The sequence below is a fragment of the Myripristis murdjan genome, chromosome 23, assembly GCF_902150065.1.
Source record: "Myripristis murdjan chromosome 23, fMyrMur1.1, whole genome shotgun sequence".
In the NCBI taxonomy this organism is placed as follows: Eukaryota; Metazoa; Chordata; class Actinopteri; order Holocentriformes; family Holocentridae; genus Myripristis; species Myripristis murdjan.
Genome location: NC_044002.1, coordinates 21,409,349 through 21,424,668, shown reverse-complemented (window position 1 = coordinate 21,424,668; position 15,320 = coordinate 21,409,349). Strand labels below are relative to the sequence as shown.

The window sequence follows — 15,320 nt, the reverse complement described above, 5'->3', positions numbered from 1 at the left end:
CAACATTTCGTTGTAAAAAAAAAAAAAAAAAAAAAACCTCAGTCCTGTGTTGTTTTTTTGTGCAATGACAATAAAAAAAGTCTAAGAGGTTTCTGAAAGTCATGCCTGGCAATTGGAGCTGCCGATTTTTTCCCGGCTCGGTTTGTACATCGGGAATGGGAAGCAAAAAGGGATCCTGAGAGTGAAAGCTGTGTCTCGGCACTGCGGATACCAGACTGATGAAACCTCACAGAGAAGTCTATTCGTAGCAGAAGATGTCGGGGTAAAAGTGGTGGACTCCGTACGCCGCGATGAAGGTGGCGATCAGGGCCAGCGGGCGGAGCGCCAAAACAGCCAAACAGGCGGGGCCGCAGGTCTGCAGAGCGGGATCCCAGTCTGGAGTCCAGCTGTAACCTGAGAGCACACATCAAGTCACATCAGGCAGGTTTCCAGTTTGCACATTGCCAATTTTTTTGCCAATCTGAAACCTGAGTGTCAGGTTTGGTCAGATTGCCATAAGTGTTTTCAGCCAGTGAAAGAAGACCTCATGCCAAAAAAAACACCAGAGAGCATACCTCGTCCAACACTTGTAAAGATATTCTGGTTCCATGTGTTGTACTGTTGTGAAACTTAATCATGCTCTGTGCAAACTCCGACTGATAGGTACGTTTTTAATGCACCCTGGATTAAGTGCATTGGGCTCGGTCTGTTTTAATAAATTGGAACAGGATTTTTTTTTTGTTTTAATCAGTTTGTCACCAAATTTATCATATAATATGTTTGTTTAATTAGTGTATCCCATTAAATTTGAATGAAACAAGTAGAATTTTATTGGCTACCTATTTTTCCTCCAGCTACTTCCTTTTGTGCTTTTTCCTCGATTTTGATTTTTTTTTTCCATTTTTTTTTTAACATAATGTAACATAATGTAACACAACAAGGTAACACAACATAATACAAGATAATGTAGCGTATTATATTGAAACATAGGCTAGATAATGAAACTGTCTTGGCTCCATAAGTTATTTGCTTTTATCTCTTCGATGGAGAAAACGGTAAAATCAGAATACATGGCTCAACACTACAAAACGAAGCGTATGAAATATCACAGATACGCACAACATAAGTCTGCTTATACAACAGTGCGATTTTATTTGTTTTTTTTTTTGTTTGTTTTTTTTTAAATAAAATGCTAGTATGCATGTATGCTCCGTGCAAACCCCGACTCCAGCCCAAGCAATGTGCCAAGTTAATCTGTTTTTCCTTGTTCCAAGACCAGCCTTTCAAGGTTTTATGATGTTGTTTGAATGCAACAGAAACTCTCATGCATTTTTCATGTGAAGCCACACCCCACTCTGGCCGACCAGTGTGAAAATTTAATCAGCTCTCCCTTGCCACTTAACCAACCGCTCCACTTGAAGGAATACTCTGTTTTGATGGGTTAAAATACCACTTTTCCCATCATACCCAGCCTCAATACCATTTCCACCTCAGTGCGTCCAGTGGTTCTACTCCTATGGGTAGCATTTTGTGTTAGCTTAGCATAATGACTTGAAGTCTATGGGAGTCGTTAGCCTGGCTCCGTCAGAGTGAAAAAACTATACCTTGCAGCAACTCTTTTTTTTGTGTGTGTGTAGAGGATCAAGTTTACTACCAGGAGAAGTTAGATGGTGGAACTGTGTAACCGCTAAACACATTTATTCTTCCGTCTATGTGACAGTGAAGCGTTCACCGCTGAAGGTAGAGGAAGATCCACCACAAATGAGCTTCTGCTAAACGGCATCAACGTTCAACGCAAACACGTGCATTGTTACACCCCGGCTGATGAGTCCGGACAAAGCTCTGCGTTTCGTTCAGCGCTCGGTTTCAGTTCTTCATCAGTGTCCACGCCCTACTCCACCATTTCATTTTGGCTCGTAAGGGCAAATCCACACCGTCTCAGTTACTGGGAACGCAACCCTCACCTGTGCTACTTCCTGATTAAACTCCTCATCTTGCTGATACCTGACACTGAGCTTGCATCTGTCGGGGGATTTTAATATTGAAACTGGTGCAAGGGCAGCTGGAACCCTTATTGATGTAAAAAGCTTTTGTTAGGAGGCGTCTGTTGTTCAGCGTCTTGCTCAAGGGAACCCCAACTGTTGTTGCTCGGGTGGAGTGGAGGGGGTCTTCTGTTTTATGCCAACAATGGATCGCCTTTTTTTTTTTTTTTTTTAGGAGACAGTGTGGCTGTAGTGGTGTGGCTTCAGCCATTGAACTTACTTCTCTCTCTGTCTCGCTCTTGGCTGTCTGCAAGGAGATAAAACACATGGAAATGCATTAAAAAGTGACCTGAATCACTTTTTTTTTTCATTTATTATTTTTAATCTGTTTTTTATAGTCCAGCAGATACGTGCAATATTTTGATGGAATCGTGCACTTCACGATACAAGCATGAAATTTGGCACACTGTTGTCCCGTGGTAACCGTGGCAACCATTTTTCAAAATGGCTGACACCTGCTGTGATTTTACCTGTAACTCAGCTTCTAGACCACCTGGGATCTTGATCCTGGTGCCTAATCCTACATTTTCAAGGATGAGGAATACAGTGGTACTATTTACAACATGCTAGCAACTACCTAACTTCATATTTCCAGCATTCAGTTAATTAAATAATAGTAAAAACTATCAAAATATGTATTTCGGTATAGAGTATACTGTACATGTTTTCTAAGATGTCATGAAATGCATGTGTGTTATGGCAATGGCTAAAGTGGAGCTATACAGCAGTACAGAGTCAGGACACCATTTAACCTAAGGGACTTTTAATAAAGCCAAAGAGGAAAGAAAGTGTGACAACACAAAGTTGCGTATGATGACACAGTCCACCAGCAAAGGGCAGTGCACTGAAGTGCTGCCTCGGCACATTTGCATCTTCCACAACACCCCTTTTTGCAACCACAGCGGAGGAGGTTGCGACATGTAACAGTCCAGTGCCATTCCTGGGAATTGGTTGGAGTGTCTACGTATTGATAAAAACAAAGCTGAGCTGTTCTCCTTCCTGGCAACTTGTGCTACATCCCTTGCCACTGAGAAACAGGTAATCAGCACTCATCATGCTGAAGTCGTCTGTACTCAGCCCCAAGATACATCAGGTCTTGCACCATGCACACATGTGGAGGCTGATACACGCATCATACTAGACCTGGAAGATGCTGTGAAGGAAGGGTATGACAACCTCTCTATATGCACAGTTGACACAGATGTGCTGGTACTGGCAGTGATGGCAGCCCAACGCCTCAACATTGCTCAGCTGTGGGTTGCCTTTGGAGCTGGGAAGAGTTTCCGGCATTTAGCAACTCATGAGATGGCGAGGGCATTGGGCCCAGATCGATGTAGCCTTGCCAATGTTCCTTGCCTTTACTGGTTTTGACACGGTGTCATCATTTGGAGGCAGGGGCAAGAAGACAACATGGGATACATGGAAGAACTTCAGTGATGTGACTCGTGCCTTCTGTGCCTTGGCTACCATAGGAATGATGACCTGGACAGTGGGAATGGATGCATTTTCATGTGAAGGAACCAGGTCCATCAAACAGCCCACCAAATTCGACTTGGTACCAGTTCTCAGCTTGCCCATTTGTGACAGTGCTGGTGGACATGCCTGGTTTTCATGCTCAAAGAACTCAACCAGATTTCCATCACATGTCTGTGATGCAATGTAGAGCCTCGAACAAGGAACAGTCATTCTTCAGTCATTTCTTGTTGAGACTTGGATTTTTCTTGGACTGGAGGCCAGCCAATTAGAGGCAGGTTTTTTTTCTCTTGATGGGAAATTTTGTGGGGTATTGTCTGCTTAACTAGAAACGCTGAAGGCTGAAACATGCAGCAAGAGAGGGAAGGGAATTTGTTGACACATTGAGTATCAACGTATTGATGAGAACAAAGCTGAGCTGTTCTCCTTCCTGGCGACTTGTGTTACATGTCGCAACCTCCTTCACTGTGGTTGCAAAAAGGGGTGTTGTGGAAGATGCAAATGTGCCGAGGCAGCACTTCAGTGCACTGCCCTTTGCTGGTGGACTGTGTCATCATACGCAACTTTGTGTTGTCACACTTTCTTTCCTCTTTGACTTTATTAAAAATGCCTTTAGGCTAAATGGTATCCTGTCTCTGTACTGCTGTATAGCTCCACTTTGGCCATTGCCATAACACACATGCATTTCATGGCATATCTGTCAACATCTTAGAAAACATGTACAGTATACTCTACCAAAATACATATTTTGATGGTTTTTACTATTATTTAATTAACTGAATGCTGGAAATATGTAGTTAGGAAGTTGCTAGCATGTTGTAAATATTACCATTGTATTCCTCATCCTTGAAAATGTAGGATTAGCCACCAGGATCAAGATCCTAGGTTGTCTAGAAGCTGAGTTACAGGTAAAATCACAGCAGGTGTCAGCCATTGTGAAAAATGGTTGCCACGGTTACTACGGGACAAATCTGTGATGGCCCTATAGCCAAAAATGAACCTTAGGGCATGCTCTAACAGTGTGCCAAATTTCATGCTTGTATCGTGATTTTTCACATAGCCGCCGGACTATTAGGAAAATGTTGTCAGAGCACGATTGCACAGCCTCCCTAACGTGAGCAGCCGGTGTCAAACCGAGATTACACTTTACACAGCCGACATGACGGAGGAATAAACACAGTGGGAATTCTCATTGTTTTATACAAGCCTGTAACGGCGTTCCTCATTGGCTGACAACATTTTCCCATAATACACCTGTATTTCTCTCACTCTGCCACAATAAAATGTCAGTTTTGTGATGCTCACAGTCTGGTGGACCTCCCAGCTTGTCGATCTTAGCTTTCCTAAAGGCAGAATGAGTACCATTTGCCGACTGCTGTTTTTAAACACAGCATTCAAAGTTGGCCTCTCCTCCCTGGCTAAGATAACTGCAGGGAGCCAGTTTTCCTTTCCTAGGATGGCGACGGAATTAAATGTTAAATGCAAAATCTCTCTCTCCCATGACAAAAAAAAAACAAAAAAAAAAACGGCGTGCCAGCACCTCCCTAGTCCAAAAGAAAACAGGCCCATACCGCATCGCTCTCAGTGCTCGCCAGCAGGTGAAAGCCAACCCCAGATTCACTCAAACGAGCTTCGTCCGCTTGGCGTTTCGCCTCGTTAGATTTTAGTCCACAATTTCTGTAGCTTCCTATCGGATGTCGGCCGACGCACAGAAGAGTCCCGAGCTCAGCAAAACAATTGAGCTCATAATTGATGATTGATTTTTTTAGGAAAATCTTACTCATTCTGCCTTTAACTTGTTGTACGCCTAAACTTTTCAGCGCTCCTCAAATCTCAGACAAGTTATGGGACCAGTATTACCAGAATTTGCACAAAGCTCAGAAATATGATGCGAGGGTTTAGATTAGGTTAAACTGGGCACAGGAAGATGGCATGAGTAATTTAGTAATCTAGAAGCCTGGCATCACACTGAGAAACGTCCTGATCAGTTTCACAGCGCCAGAAACACAGGCTGCATCTACCTGTTGGATCTGGAAATGTTAGGACTTAAAATCAGGACAAGGGGGCCGAGTACTCACGGCAGAGAAGATTCCTGCATTCACCTTCACACTGGGTGCACGGACTCCCTGTGGCATAGGGTCGCTGTCCAACCACATTTCCTCTGTGGAAAGATCCGTCATCTAATTACTTTCCCGTCTTTTAAAAATGTACTTGCACCTATGTAATATGATGAAAATTGGTATGAAAGAGAATAAAAGATAATGTGCAGGAGAGGCAACCCCGGTTTAATGAGGAGGACTTCACTTAAAAATAATGGGGTGACAACAATGATACAGAAACAACAGTTTAAACAAAACTCATAAGATAATACAAAAAGAATCATCAACAGTCAGTAAATAGTGGAAAAAGTATGAAATAAGTCACTTAACATACAAAATTTGCTGTGATTGTTCATCATGGTCCTTACTGTTGGGTTATTGTTTAAGTGAATGAGAAGCAATGCATGTTGTGTTTCCTGTCATTGTTTTGTTTCCTGTAATGTTCCTGTAATCTTGAAACAAAGCTCATTTTACACCGCGGCGACTAACTTCCTCACTTCCTCAATCGCCGCAGACTGTTTGAAGCTAAATGCCCCTTTCCATTGTGTAGTGTGTGTAGATTTGTGCCCTCACACACTCATTATCTGTGTGCTGATGTTTAAAAAGAGGACTCTCTGCACTCTCTCCGCTCACTCATTCAGAAAATCCTGATCATATTGTGTGTATAAAATAATAACTCTGTCTCTTCTTGTTGGGGATTTATTTAGTCAACATCTTGAACTTACGCTGTGGCATAGTTGCATACAAAAATGACACCCTCTTTGTTGGAAAATCTTGTTTCCTTGACGCCATTCGGGCAGACCTGGACAGCACAGCCGACCTTGTAGCTTTTAGCCCACACAACCTAGATGTTAAAAAAAAAAAACAAAAAAACAAAAAAAAAAAAACACTTCTGCAATGAAAACCAAATATGGAGCATCATGACCAGTTTCCCCTTTTTCTGCACAGCGTACAGACTTGGCCATATTTAGTATACACAGGAAGTGCACTTACCTGTGTATAGTGGCCACAGACATTAGTGCAGCTTTTTGCATTGTAGGAATAGTATTGCTTTTCATTGACCCAAGAGTTAATGGCAGACGTCACAGTAAATGTTGAGGGCGGGTAGGCTGCCCATATGTTCTCTCCTACTGAGGGGAAGACGGGATGCATCCGGTGGACCTCGCCCAGGTGGATGTTGTGTTCAAAAAGGCAGTTCCGCGCCCAGGCCCTGGCAGTAATGGCCAGCCCCTCATCCCATGTCTTGAGAAATAGATTTGTAAAAGCAGAATACACTTAAGAAACTGACCCATAGTCCATTTCTTCTTCAAAAAATCATTCAATTGCTTTTTTTTTCTTTAACATTTGCAGCTTCACTGAGCAGCCCAGATTATCCAGAGAATGAAACAAAAACTAAAACATATGCACTAGATATGTTACTTGCTGAACAGCTACAGCAGCCTAGGATGGTGTGTAGGCAACAAACTTGAGCAGAAAAAGGACAAAGATTTTTAACATGTGGCGCTCTCGTAAAGCTGACCCAGCTTCTCTATGTCATGTCCTGTCCTGTGTGCACTGTGAAGCAAATCAGGCACATTATTTCCGGATTTAGTTGTTCTGAGACAATATTATCCGGTTAGAACATCTTACCACGGCTACAAACTTAATATTTAGCCCAACACAAGCCTCCAGACATGGCAACGTCACAGCCTGCACAGCCATTTTGGCCTGTACGCTCTTGGTCTTGTGTCGATGTTGTGCCTACCATGTACAGCATGTTACTTGCACCCGGGCTGACAGAGGACCGCGCCTTGTTATGCTCCTGGACGCACTCATCAATGAAGGTCCGATTAGTGATGTCTGGCAGTGAGATTGAGCAAACGCCTGGTGACTCAAAGTGAAGCGAGGACGCCAAGATAATCCAAGCCCACATTAACCGCTTTACCGTGGACTCCATGCCTCTGAGAAAATGCAAAGCGGTGTTACAAGAAGAAGAAGTGCAAGAGCACGGAAATGTGGTTCACAAGAGGATGTGGTGTGGGCTAACTGAACTCATGTTTTTTGTTTTTTTCGTTCTCTTTCTCAAATCAACCAATTCCAGTCACAGCAGCATTTGCTGTGACTCAAATCCGCAAAACCTCACCACACAATGGAAAATGACTGTTTAACTGCCTTAATAATAATAATGATAAGGGATTATATTTACACTCTTAAAACTGGTTCCTGGTTATTATGAATCAGCAGGTGCAGATGATGGGTTTGACCCAACATGCCGGGCTATGTTTTGTATCCAGAAATCAGTAAAAATGACTGTATTGTTCAGTTAAAGCTACCAAAACTTGGGTTAAAAAAAAAATTAAACCCAAAATCTGGGTTATCAGTGTCACTTGGGTTAAATTTACTTGTTTTATTTTGATCAACGTCTGCATGAAGAAATGAGTTGAAGAAATTAAATTGTTATGAAATGATGCAACAAGGAAAAAGCACAAAAAACAAAGCAAAGGCAAAAAAAAAAAAAAAAAAATCAAGTCAGTCACATATTTCCAATCAATTAATTTAATATTCTAATAGGAAAAAAAGGTCTAAAAGTCTTCCTGGCCATCCTAACAGATAATTCTATTTGGATGACCACAGCTATATATGCCTATAAATAGCACTGAAAACACTATAAGCTATAAATAGCCCAGCTGACACTAGGTAACACAAACTGTTTTATATCTTGCCTGCACACTAGCTGTTATCATAAACTAGTGTTAGCTAACACAAATTATAGCTATATATGGGTTTTTTTTATTTGCATAGCTTTGTTTGAGGCTGTTCACACCTGGTATCAACTTCTGAGAAATCTGAAATGCAAACTGAAGTGAAGGTCGGCTGTAAAGGAGCTGGTTAATGAGTAAAAACCCCGCTTAACAAGACATGAGCTCCTCTAAAAACATGATGCGAGAAATTTGGGAGGCCTCTAAAATATGTATTGACTTTATGTGGAGTTTTTTCTTCCATATAAAATTCACAGGCAATGGCTGTTCTTGAATTAGATTAAACACACTCTCTCTAACCCTAGATGTGATAGAGTTACTATGGGAATACTACAGGAATATTATAGAGGACGTGTGTTGCAGTTACTACAGGAATGCCACAGAGATATTGCAGGTCGATTTATCCACCTACGTCTTCAGTGATTGAGCTGAATTACAATGAGGCTGGAGCGAGCGATGATGTCTCCTTCTGTTACATACCTGCTGCCTGTTGAATGCTGTTTTATTTTTATTTTGTGCATGGATGGAGAACGAGCAAAGTGGGAATTTCAGGTGTGTACGCCTGGACTGACAGCTGTCTGCTTGTGAACACGGCAAGCTACCTTTATTTTTACACTTTTAACATCTCATCATTTCCTATAACCTGCTGGAACAAAAACGGGGTTGAAGGTCAGGTCCAGTCACATCTGCATGAAAATGGAGGACTGCAAAGAAAGTTGAGCCTCAGTTTCGGGTTGCACCTCCAGCCCGTTACTCTGGGTCATTATCTTAACCCAACCTCACCCAGCAGCCTCACCCTTTTAATAACCCAGCATTTGTGTGTGTGCATATAGCGCTTTACCTTAATACCCAAACTACTTGTAGCATCCACCTGGATGATGCATGGCAGCCAGTGTCATGAATAAAGCTCATTTGTTTAAAAAAAAAAAAAAAAAAAAAAAAAGCAGTCCAAAAATCTGCAACACTCTGATTGAGACAAAAAGTTAAAATCCTTCATCCATTACAGGACAGCCAGCGCGTTTCAGCTATACATCTTCATCAGAGTGTAGGAAACATTGTTCTTTCAATGTCACCAACGCATAACCAGCGGCAGTGCATAACTTCATCAGAGTGTAGGAAACATTGTTGGTGACCTTTAAATGTCACCAACACATAACCAGTGGCAGTGCATAACTTCATCAGAGTGTAGGAAACATTTTTGGTGACGTTTAAATGTCACCAACGCATAACCAGTGGCAGTGCATAACTTCATCAGAGTGTAGGAAACATTGTTGGTGACGTTTAAATGTCACCAACGCATAACCAGTGGCAGTGCATAACCACAACCAAGAAATATTTACAGCAATCAATGAAAACTGGGCGCCCAAGAAAATAGAGGAGGATGACAAAATGTTAACCAGATCATCAGTCTCAGCAGAGGACACACGGGACAAACTGACAGGACAAAGTCTCAAAGAAACTAAGAAATTTATTTTTAGTCTGGGAGCAATAACAAATAATTAGATCATGTGTATAAATGTACAAACTCATATACACACATAGACACATGAAAAGGAAGCAGATGCTCAAATCCCACACCTGAAAACAGTGCAGTGGTACAGTTTAAAAGATTTCCATAGCCTGAAAAAAGATGTACGCTGAAGTTACAGCTTATAATGCCGACCCTTTTAACAGCAAATCTAATTTGACTGCAAAGGTAACAACAAACAACACAAAAAACCCAAAGAAAACAAAAATAAGACAACAAAAAACACACAAAAAAAACAAATTACATATGATTTACCCTGTCCTTCTATGCCAGTGTTTCTTTCTGATCATCCATCATTCAGTGTTATTTTTTAACTTTTGTTATTTTTTTTTTTTTTTACTTCCTATCATTTGTATGTGGCTTTCAGAATAATTTATCACTCTAGGAAATTTAATTTCAGGCATTGTCAATGTCAGCATAAATTATCATGTGTTTGTTTAGTTAAACGCTTACCAAAAAGTATAAATTTATTTTTCACAAAAATTATTTATGTCAAAAATAAACAACAACGGACCTAACACTGAGCCTTGCGGGACCCCACAAGTAACCTTTAGTATTTTAAAATATTGACACCTATTCTCCAAGTAACTACTTAACCAAAAATGTGCTACCCTTCTGATTGCATATCTTTGTAATGTCTTCAATAATAAGTCATGGTCAACAGTATCCTGTACCCTCACTGTATATTCTTTACAGTGGCAAGTTTAGAGTGGCAAATATTAAAACATGTCATAATGCACTTTTCAACCAACTCATCAATCTTGACACTGGAGATGAACTGACAAGTGTAAAAAATATGTTAAGTGCAGTGTTAGTCAGTTTTTATTTTTATTTTATTTTGAGTTTTTTGTTTTTTTTTCAAGTTAATGTTAGTTTTAATTAGTTTCTAAAGTGCTAATGTGAGTGCTTTACTAGTTTAGTTTTTATTTTAAATGCTTAGTTTTGGTTTAGTTTTTATTAGTTTCAGTGTTAGCCTTCATCTTTTTTTTTTCTTTTTCTTTTTTTTTGGTATTATGAGGTATATGAAGTATTTGCTCGATCCACTAGGATATTAGCCATGTACTGGCATAAAACTGGCACAACCAAAACAGTACAAGATAGAGTTCATATCCATCCAAAATACTTGGCTTATGCATGGGAAAAAAAAAAAAAAAAACAGACAAAGACGAAAACTAAAGATGTTTTCTCTCTAATTTTAGTTTCTATTAGTTTTATAAACACACAATACAGTCACAGTTAGTTGTCATACTTTGTAAAGCCTCATTTATTTTTAAATTTCAGTTAACAAAATTGCTTTTTCGCACCTAGTTTTTGTTAGTTTACATTAACCCTAGGAACACATGAGATTTGAGCGGGCAGTGCAGTATGTAATGTATGCAGCGTGCAATTATAATGGTATAATGGATGGGACTGTGCAAAATGTAGGGGAGAAGGAGGGCAGTGACTGATAGGAGAGTGAGGTAAACATCAGGAGTCTCCAACCATCTCATTTCTATACATTCATGTCCCCTGCACTGGCACCGGATTGTCCACCCACTTTCAGGTGTTATGGTAATAAAGTGCTAACGGGTTCAGACTGGCAGTGGAAGTGTTTGCTCTGCCAACGGCTGGCGATCTGGGGCCAGACATATAAATGCTGCGTAGGCTCATAAATGTGCATGCGCCATTTTCTACCAAAGACATCAGTACTCATGCCTCATGCAGACTTCACACCATGCACACACACAGAGTTTTGGCTGCCGGCTGCTGGAGAAGTGGCAGAAAATAACATTAAAGTGGGAATTTATGTGACATTATTATTGTAACTTTATTACTTCGATCTAGAAAGTGTCCCTAATGTCGAATTTCATTGTGTGTGTGCAAGCCTATTTATGGTTTTTTTTTCTTAGTAGTATATTTATGAGTGAGAATATGTCTGTTGCACAGTGTCTCACATAATACAGATGCTGTTGCTGTGCTTTTAGTTGCCATGTCTGAAAAACAACTAAGGAGCAACAGGTATTTATATGGAAATGAGCTAATTATGGGCGTATTAGCCTCCATTTATGGCTGATTGTGGGAGTGTGCGTGAGGCTCGTGCATGCGCCGATTTATAAAACAGAACCATTAGTCATGAATCTATGCAGAGTTTTATACATCTGGGCCTTCAAGTGCCAGTTTCACCATCTGGTCTATTTTCCCAACACGCCCCAGGCCAAATATGGTCAAATATGCTATCCCATGCTCTTCTGCTGTCCACCTTTGGTTTCATTTCACCTGGTTTTATCCCACATTTTGATACAATTAAGGATCGTAGCCACTTGTTGCCACCATTTTAATCTGGAGGTATCCTGATGAGATGAGGGAAGGCATCTCATATTTTAGTTTGACTTGCCGGAGTTGAAAGGACGCTAAGATGAAAACGTTCACGAGCCTATTACGTCATCCACAGCTGCCTGGCCACTTTAAAACCCATCCCAGTGCCGCTGAATATGGCTTAAAAATTTAGCAGCGAAGAAACTTGCATTCTCCTCATTTTATCGTCAGCACTCTACTTTGAACCACCAACCATAAGTCAGGTTCCATTTTAGCGTTTGACAGCTCAGACGTTAAATAAGGATTAAAAGCTAAATAAGAACCCCTTCATGTACTGCACACCGCAAATGTATGGAGCTTGCACCTTGATATTAAAATAGTTTCTGAGAAAAATGTCAATAAAAAAATGTAAACACTTATATAAATCCTTCAACCCATTCTCCAAGGCTGGATTCTAATAGACTGACTGTAGAATACCAGGTGACATTTTTAATATCTAATTAATGTTGCACTTCATGTTTGTATTAAAATCTAATCAGAGATACAGTTACGATATAAAAGGAGATGGCACACTTAGTTTACAACGGGAATTTTTGAAACGCTAAAAATGGCATCATGTCAGTGTAGGACACTATCAGCCAATCACACGTTCAGATTTTGCATAGCAGCACAACTTTGATATTTATGACGGATCCAACGGACAACGGCGCTGCAAGCCGAGGCGAGACTGTCCGACACAGGTAAGACCACACCTGCCTGCATCTGAGAAACTAAAACACAATCTTGCTGTGTGGATAGTGCATGTGTACAAGTGTAAGTGAGCGAAAAGATAATTGGTTTTTGGGTTGTTGTTTTTTTTTTTTGTGGCGCTGAAGTCATTCCGAAAAATCCGTAGTGTGGTGCAGTACCCTCACAAACTTGCAGATGACCCCTGGCAAAAATATCAAAAAGGACACGAAAAAAAAAAGTCATTAAAGCATAACAGTCATAGCTCTGGGCCAACAAAGGCTTAACCCTAACCCTAACCTTCCAAAGACATTGTCAAAAACAAAAAATGACGTTCTCAGAGCATAAACAAATATGGAAAGCAAATGACAACGTGCACATCAGAGCATGAGATAGAGGCAACATTAGAAGACACACAGGTCCGGTCTCGGTTGCAGCTCGACTGCCCGTGGGCGAGTACGCCATCTCCTTTTATGACCCCAATGATGTCTGATATAACATTTACCCAAAGTTCCCGATCACACTGTCATTTTGTAAACCGCAGCAGAGATCAGAAGCAAATCTTTTCTACCAACTTTCTATCAGCTCATGCTCGTCCACCACATGTGAGACTATTGTAGAGTATTGTAGGATAGGGAAGAGCAGCCTAGAAGACATAAATTATAAATATTTTCAGAGGAGCATCTGTTGTCTGTCCGATTTTCAACATAATCTCCGTCCACCATGAAACACAGGTGTCCAGTTTATGCTAATACACAGTAGCTTCCTTGTTTTCCGTCGTCCAGTGCATCGGGCTCCTGCTCGGGCGGGACCTGCTGCAGGAACTCGTCCCAGTTCGGCTTGGTAACGGGGAGCTCTATCTGGAAGTGGTTCCAAAACCTGAGGACCAACCAGACGACTTAAGACATTCACAATACTGTGCGTGGTTCCTACACTGAACGAAAAGCTTTATATGAAAGAAGGCGAGAAAAATATTTAGTTCCCAAGAGGGGCTTCTTAATTGAAATGCAATGGCTGGGGGAAAAAAAGGCCAAAGACAAACCAAAAGAGAAAGAAGAATATGCTGAGAAAGACAAAGTGCAGTCTTGATGTGATGTGCGGAAGGGATTTATTTATTCTTTACTTGTGATGGTAGATGTCTGGATCTCGGCTGATGCGGTTCTGGAAGCCGATGTACAGGTCGTCCCAGAGAAGGCCGTTCTTCACCACGTACCTCATCACCCCGATCCTGTTTCTAATCTTTAATGGAGGACACAGCAAAGTGTCAGAGTCACAGCTCTGTCAAAAACAAGAAACTTTCAGTTCACCAGACTGCTCTTTTGCCTGATTAGCGTAAACCACTTGAATTGATGGCGACTGGAGCGATTTTTAGATTCTTCTTTTAAAAGTTCCACTTCCACTTTATCCAAGAAGCTTCTCCTTTTTGAATGAGAAGTGAAGCATTTTAAGGACATTTTACTTCTCATTTCATAGCCCTAGCATGCTTTGGGCTTGTTTGTGGCCAGCCACTTTTTTTTTTTTTTTTTTTTTTTTTTAATTTTACTACTGATTTATTTACTACTGTCTGCCTTGTGTGTCTCCTTGTAGTTGTTGTGCTGTGTGTCTGACTCTGTTGTTTCATTGTGGTTGTTGTCAATGTTGTTGTACTGTTTTTTTTACTACTGCGGCAGAATCAATTGCCCCTCGGGGACAAATAAAGGTCTTGAACTTGAACTTGAACTTACTAACACAGTCAGCCATTCACACACTGATGGCAAGGAGCCAAACCGCCCATCAGGAACATTTCGATTCTTGATGCCGTTTCGCTTTTCTAATCGAAAAAACAGTCCAGCTGACCACGATTCAACTCAACGTGGATAACCCTGACCCAGATGACTGAGAACCTACACTGACATGTTTAGCATAATACAGCTACAAAGTGTATACACTTAACGTTTCTACTAATCTTTTCCCAAGGCAAGCAGTCGTATCTGATATCCGTAATCATTTTCACTCCCTTCTCTCCAGCCGTTGGTTTCCATTCTTTCCACTACGACATGAAAATGAACTTTCAGAGAATTCAGACTTCCTTCACGCCAGTATTTTATCGCTGTAATAAAGTCCTCCACATCAGTTTCCCTAAAAGCAGCAGAACTGTTGTGGTTTGATCACTTGAAATTGGGGCGGAGTGAAGCACTCCCTCCGCCGAAAAATCAAGGCACTTTGATTATATGTTGTGAAATATTTAGTACCTTCACATGATTTACAAAATGGGCTTGCTTCTTAACTGTCCTTGCTTGCTTTGGGCTTCATAATGGGCCAATTAATAACACACTCACACACTAATGGCACAGGCTGCCATGCAAGCTGCACATCAGGAGCAGTTAGCGGTTCAGTGTCTTGCTCAAGGACACTTTGAGACGCTCTCTTGTGAAAGCACAACCCCTTGCACACCGTGGTG

The 15,320-nt window shown here is 41.0% G+C and overlaps 2 protein-coding genes across 4 annotated transcripts in view; both read right to left on the bottom strand.

The window, feature by feature from the left end:
- Positions 1-52: 52 nt before the first annotated feature.
- On the bottom strand, positions 53-7,563 carry glipr1a (GLI pathogenesis-related 1a). 3 transcript variants are annotated; one of them, XM_030045732.1, is made up of 6 exons: positions 7,338-7,563; positions 6,587-6,835; positions 6,319-6,437; positions 5,573-5,655; positions 2,242-2,268; positions 53-393 (listed from the first exon to the last, which is right to left on the bottom strand). In XM_030045732.1, exons 1-6 carry the CDS (start codon positions 7,527-7,529, stop codon positions 239-241), a joined length of 825 nt encoding a protein of 274 aa, XP_029901592.1. In that variant the 5' UTR covers positions 7,530-7,563; the 3' UTR covers positions 53-238. The 3 variants fall into 3 exon arrangements, with proteins under 3 accessions (XP_029901592.1, XP_029901593.1, XP_029901594.1); XM_030045733.1 differs by having other exon boundaries at positions 5,597-5,655; XM_030045734.1 differs by lacking the exon at positions 53-393 and having other exon boundaries at positions 2,164-2,268.
- Positions 7,564-13,153: 5,590 nt separating this feature from the next.
- The window catches only part of cmah (cytidine monophospho-N-acetylneuraminic acid hydroxylase), a 28,615-nt gene continuing 26,448 nt past the window's right edge, over positions 13,154-15,320 (bottom strand). Inside the window, exons 14-15 of the mRNA XM_030046030.1 lie at positions 14,004-14,119; positions 13,154-13,759 (exon numbers count right to left, since the gene is read on the bottom strand). Of these exons, the coding sequence (XP_029901890.1) occupies positions 13,624-13,759; positions 14,004-14,119 (252 nt within the window). The 3' untranslated portion in view covers positions 13,154-13,623. The remainder of the gene's footprint in view (positions 13,760-14,003; positions 14,120-15,320) is intronic.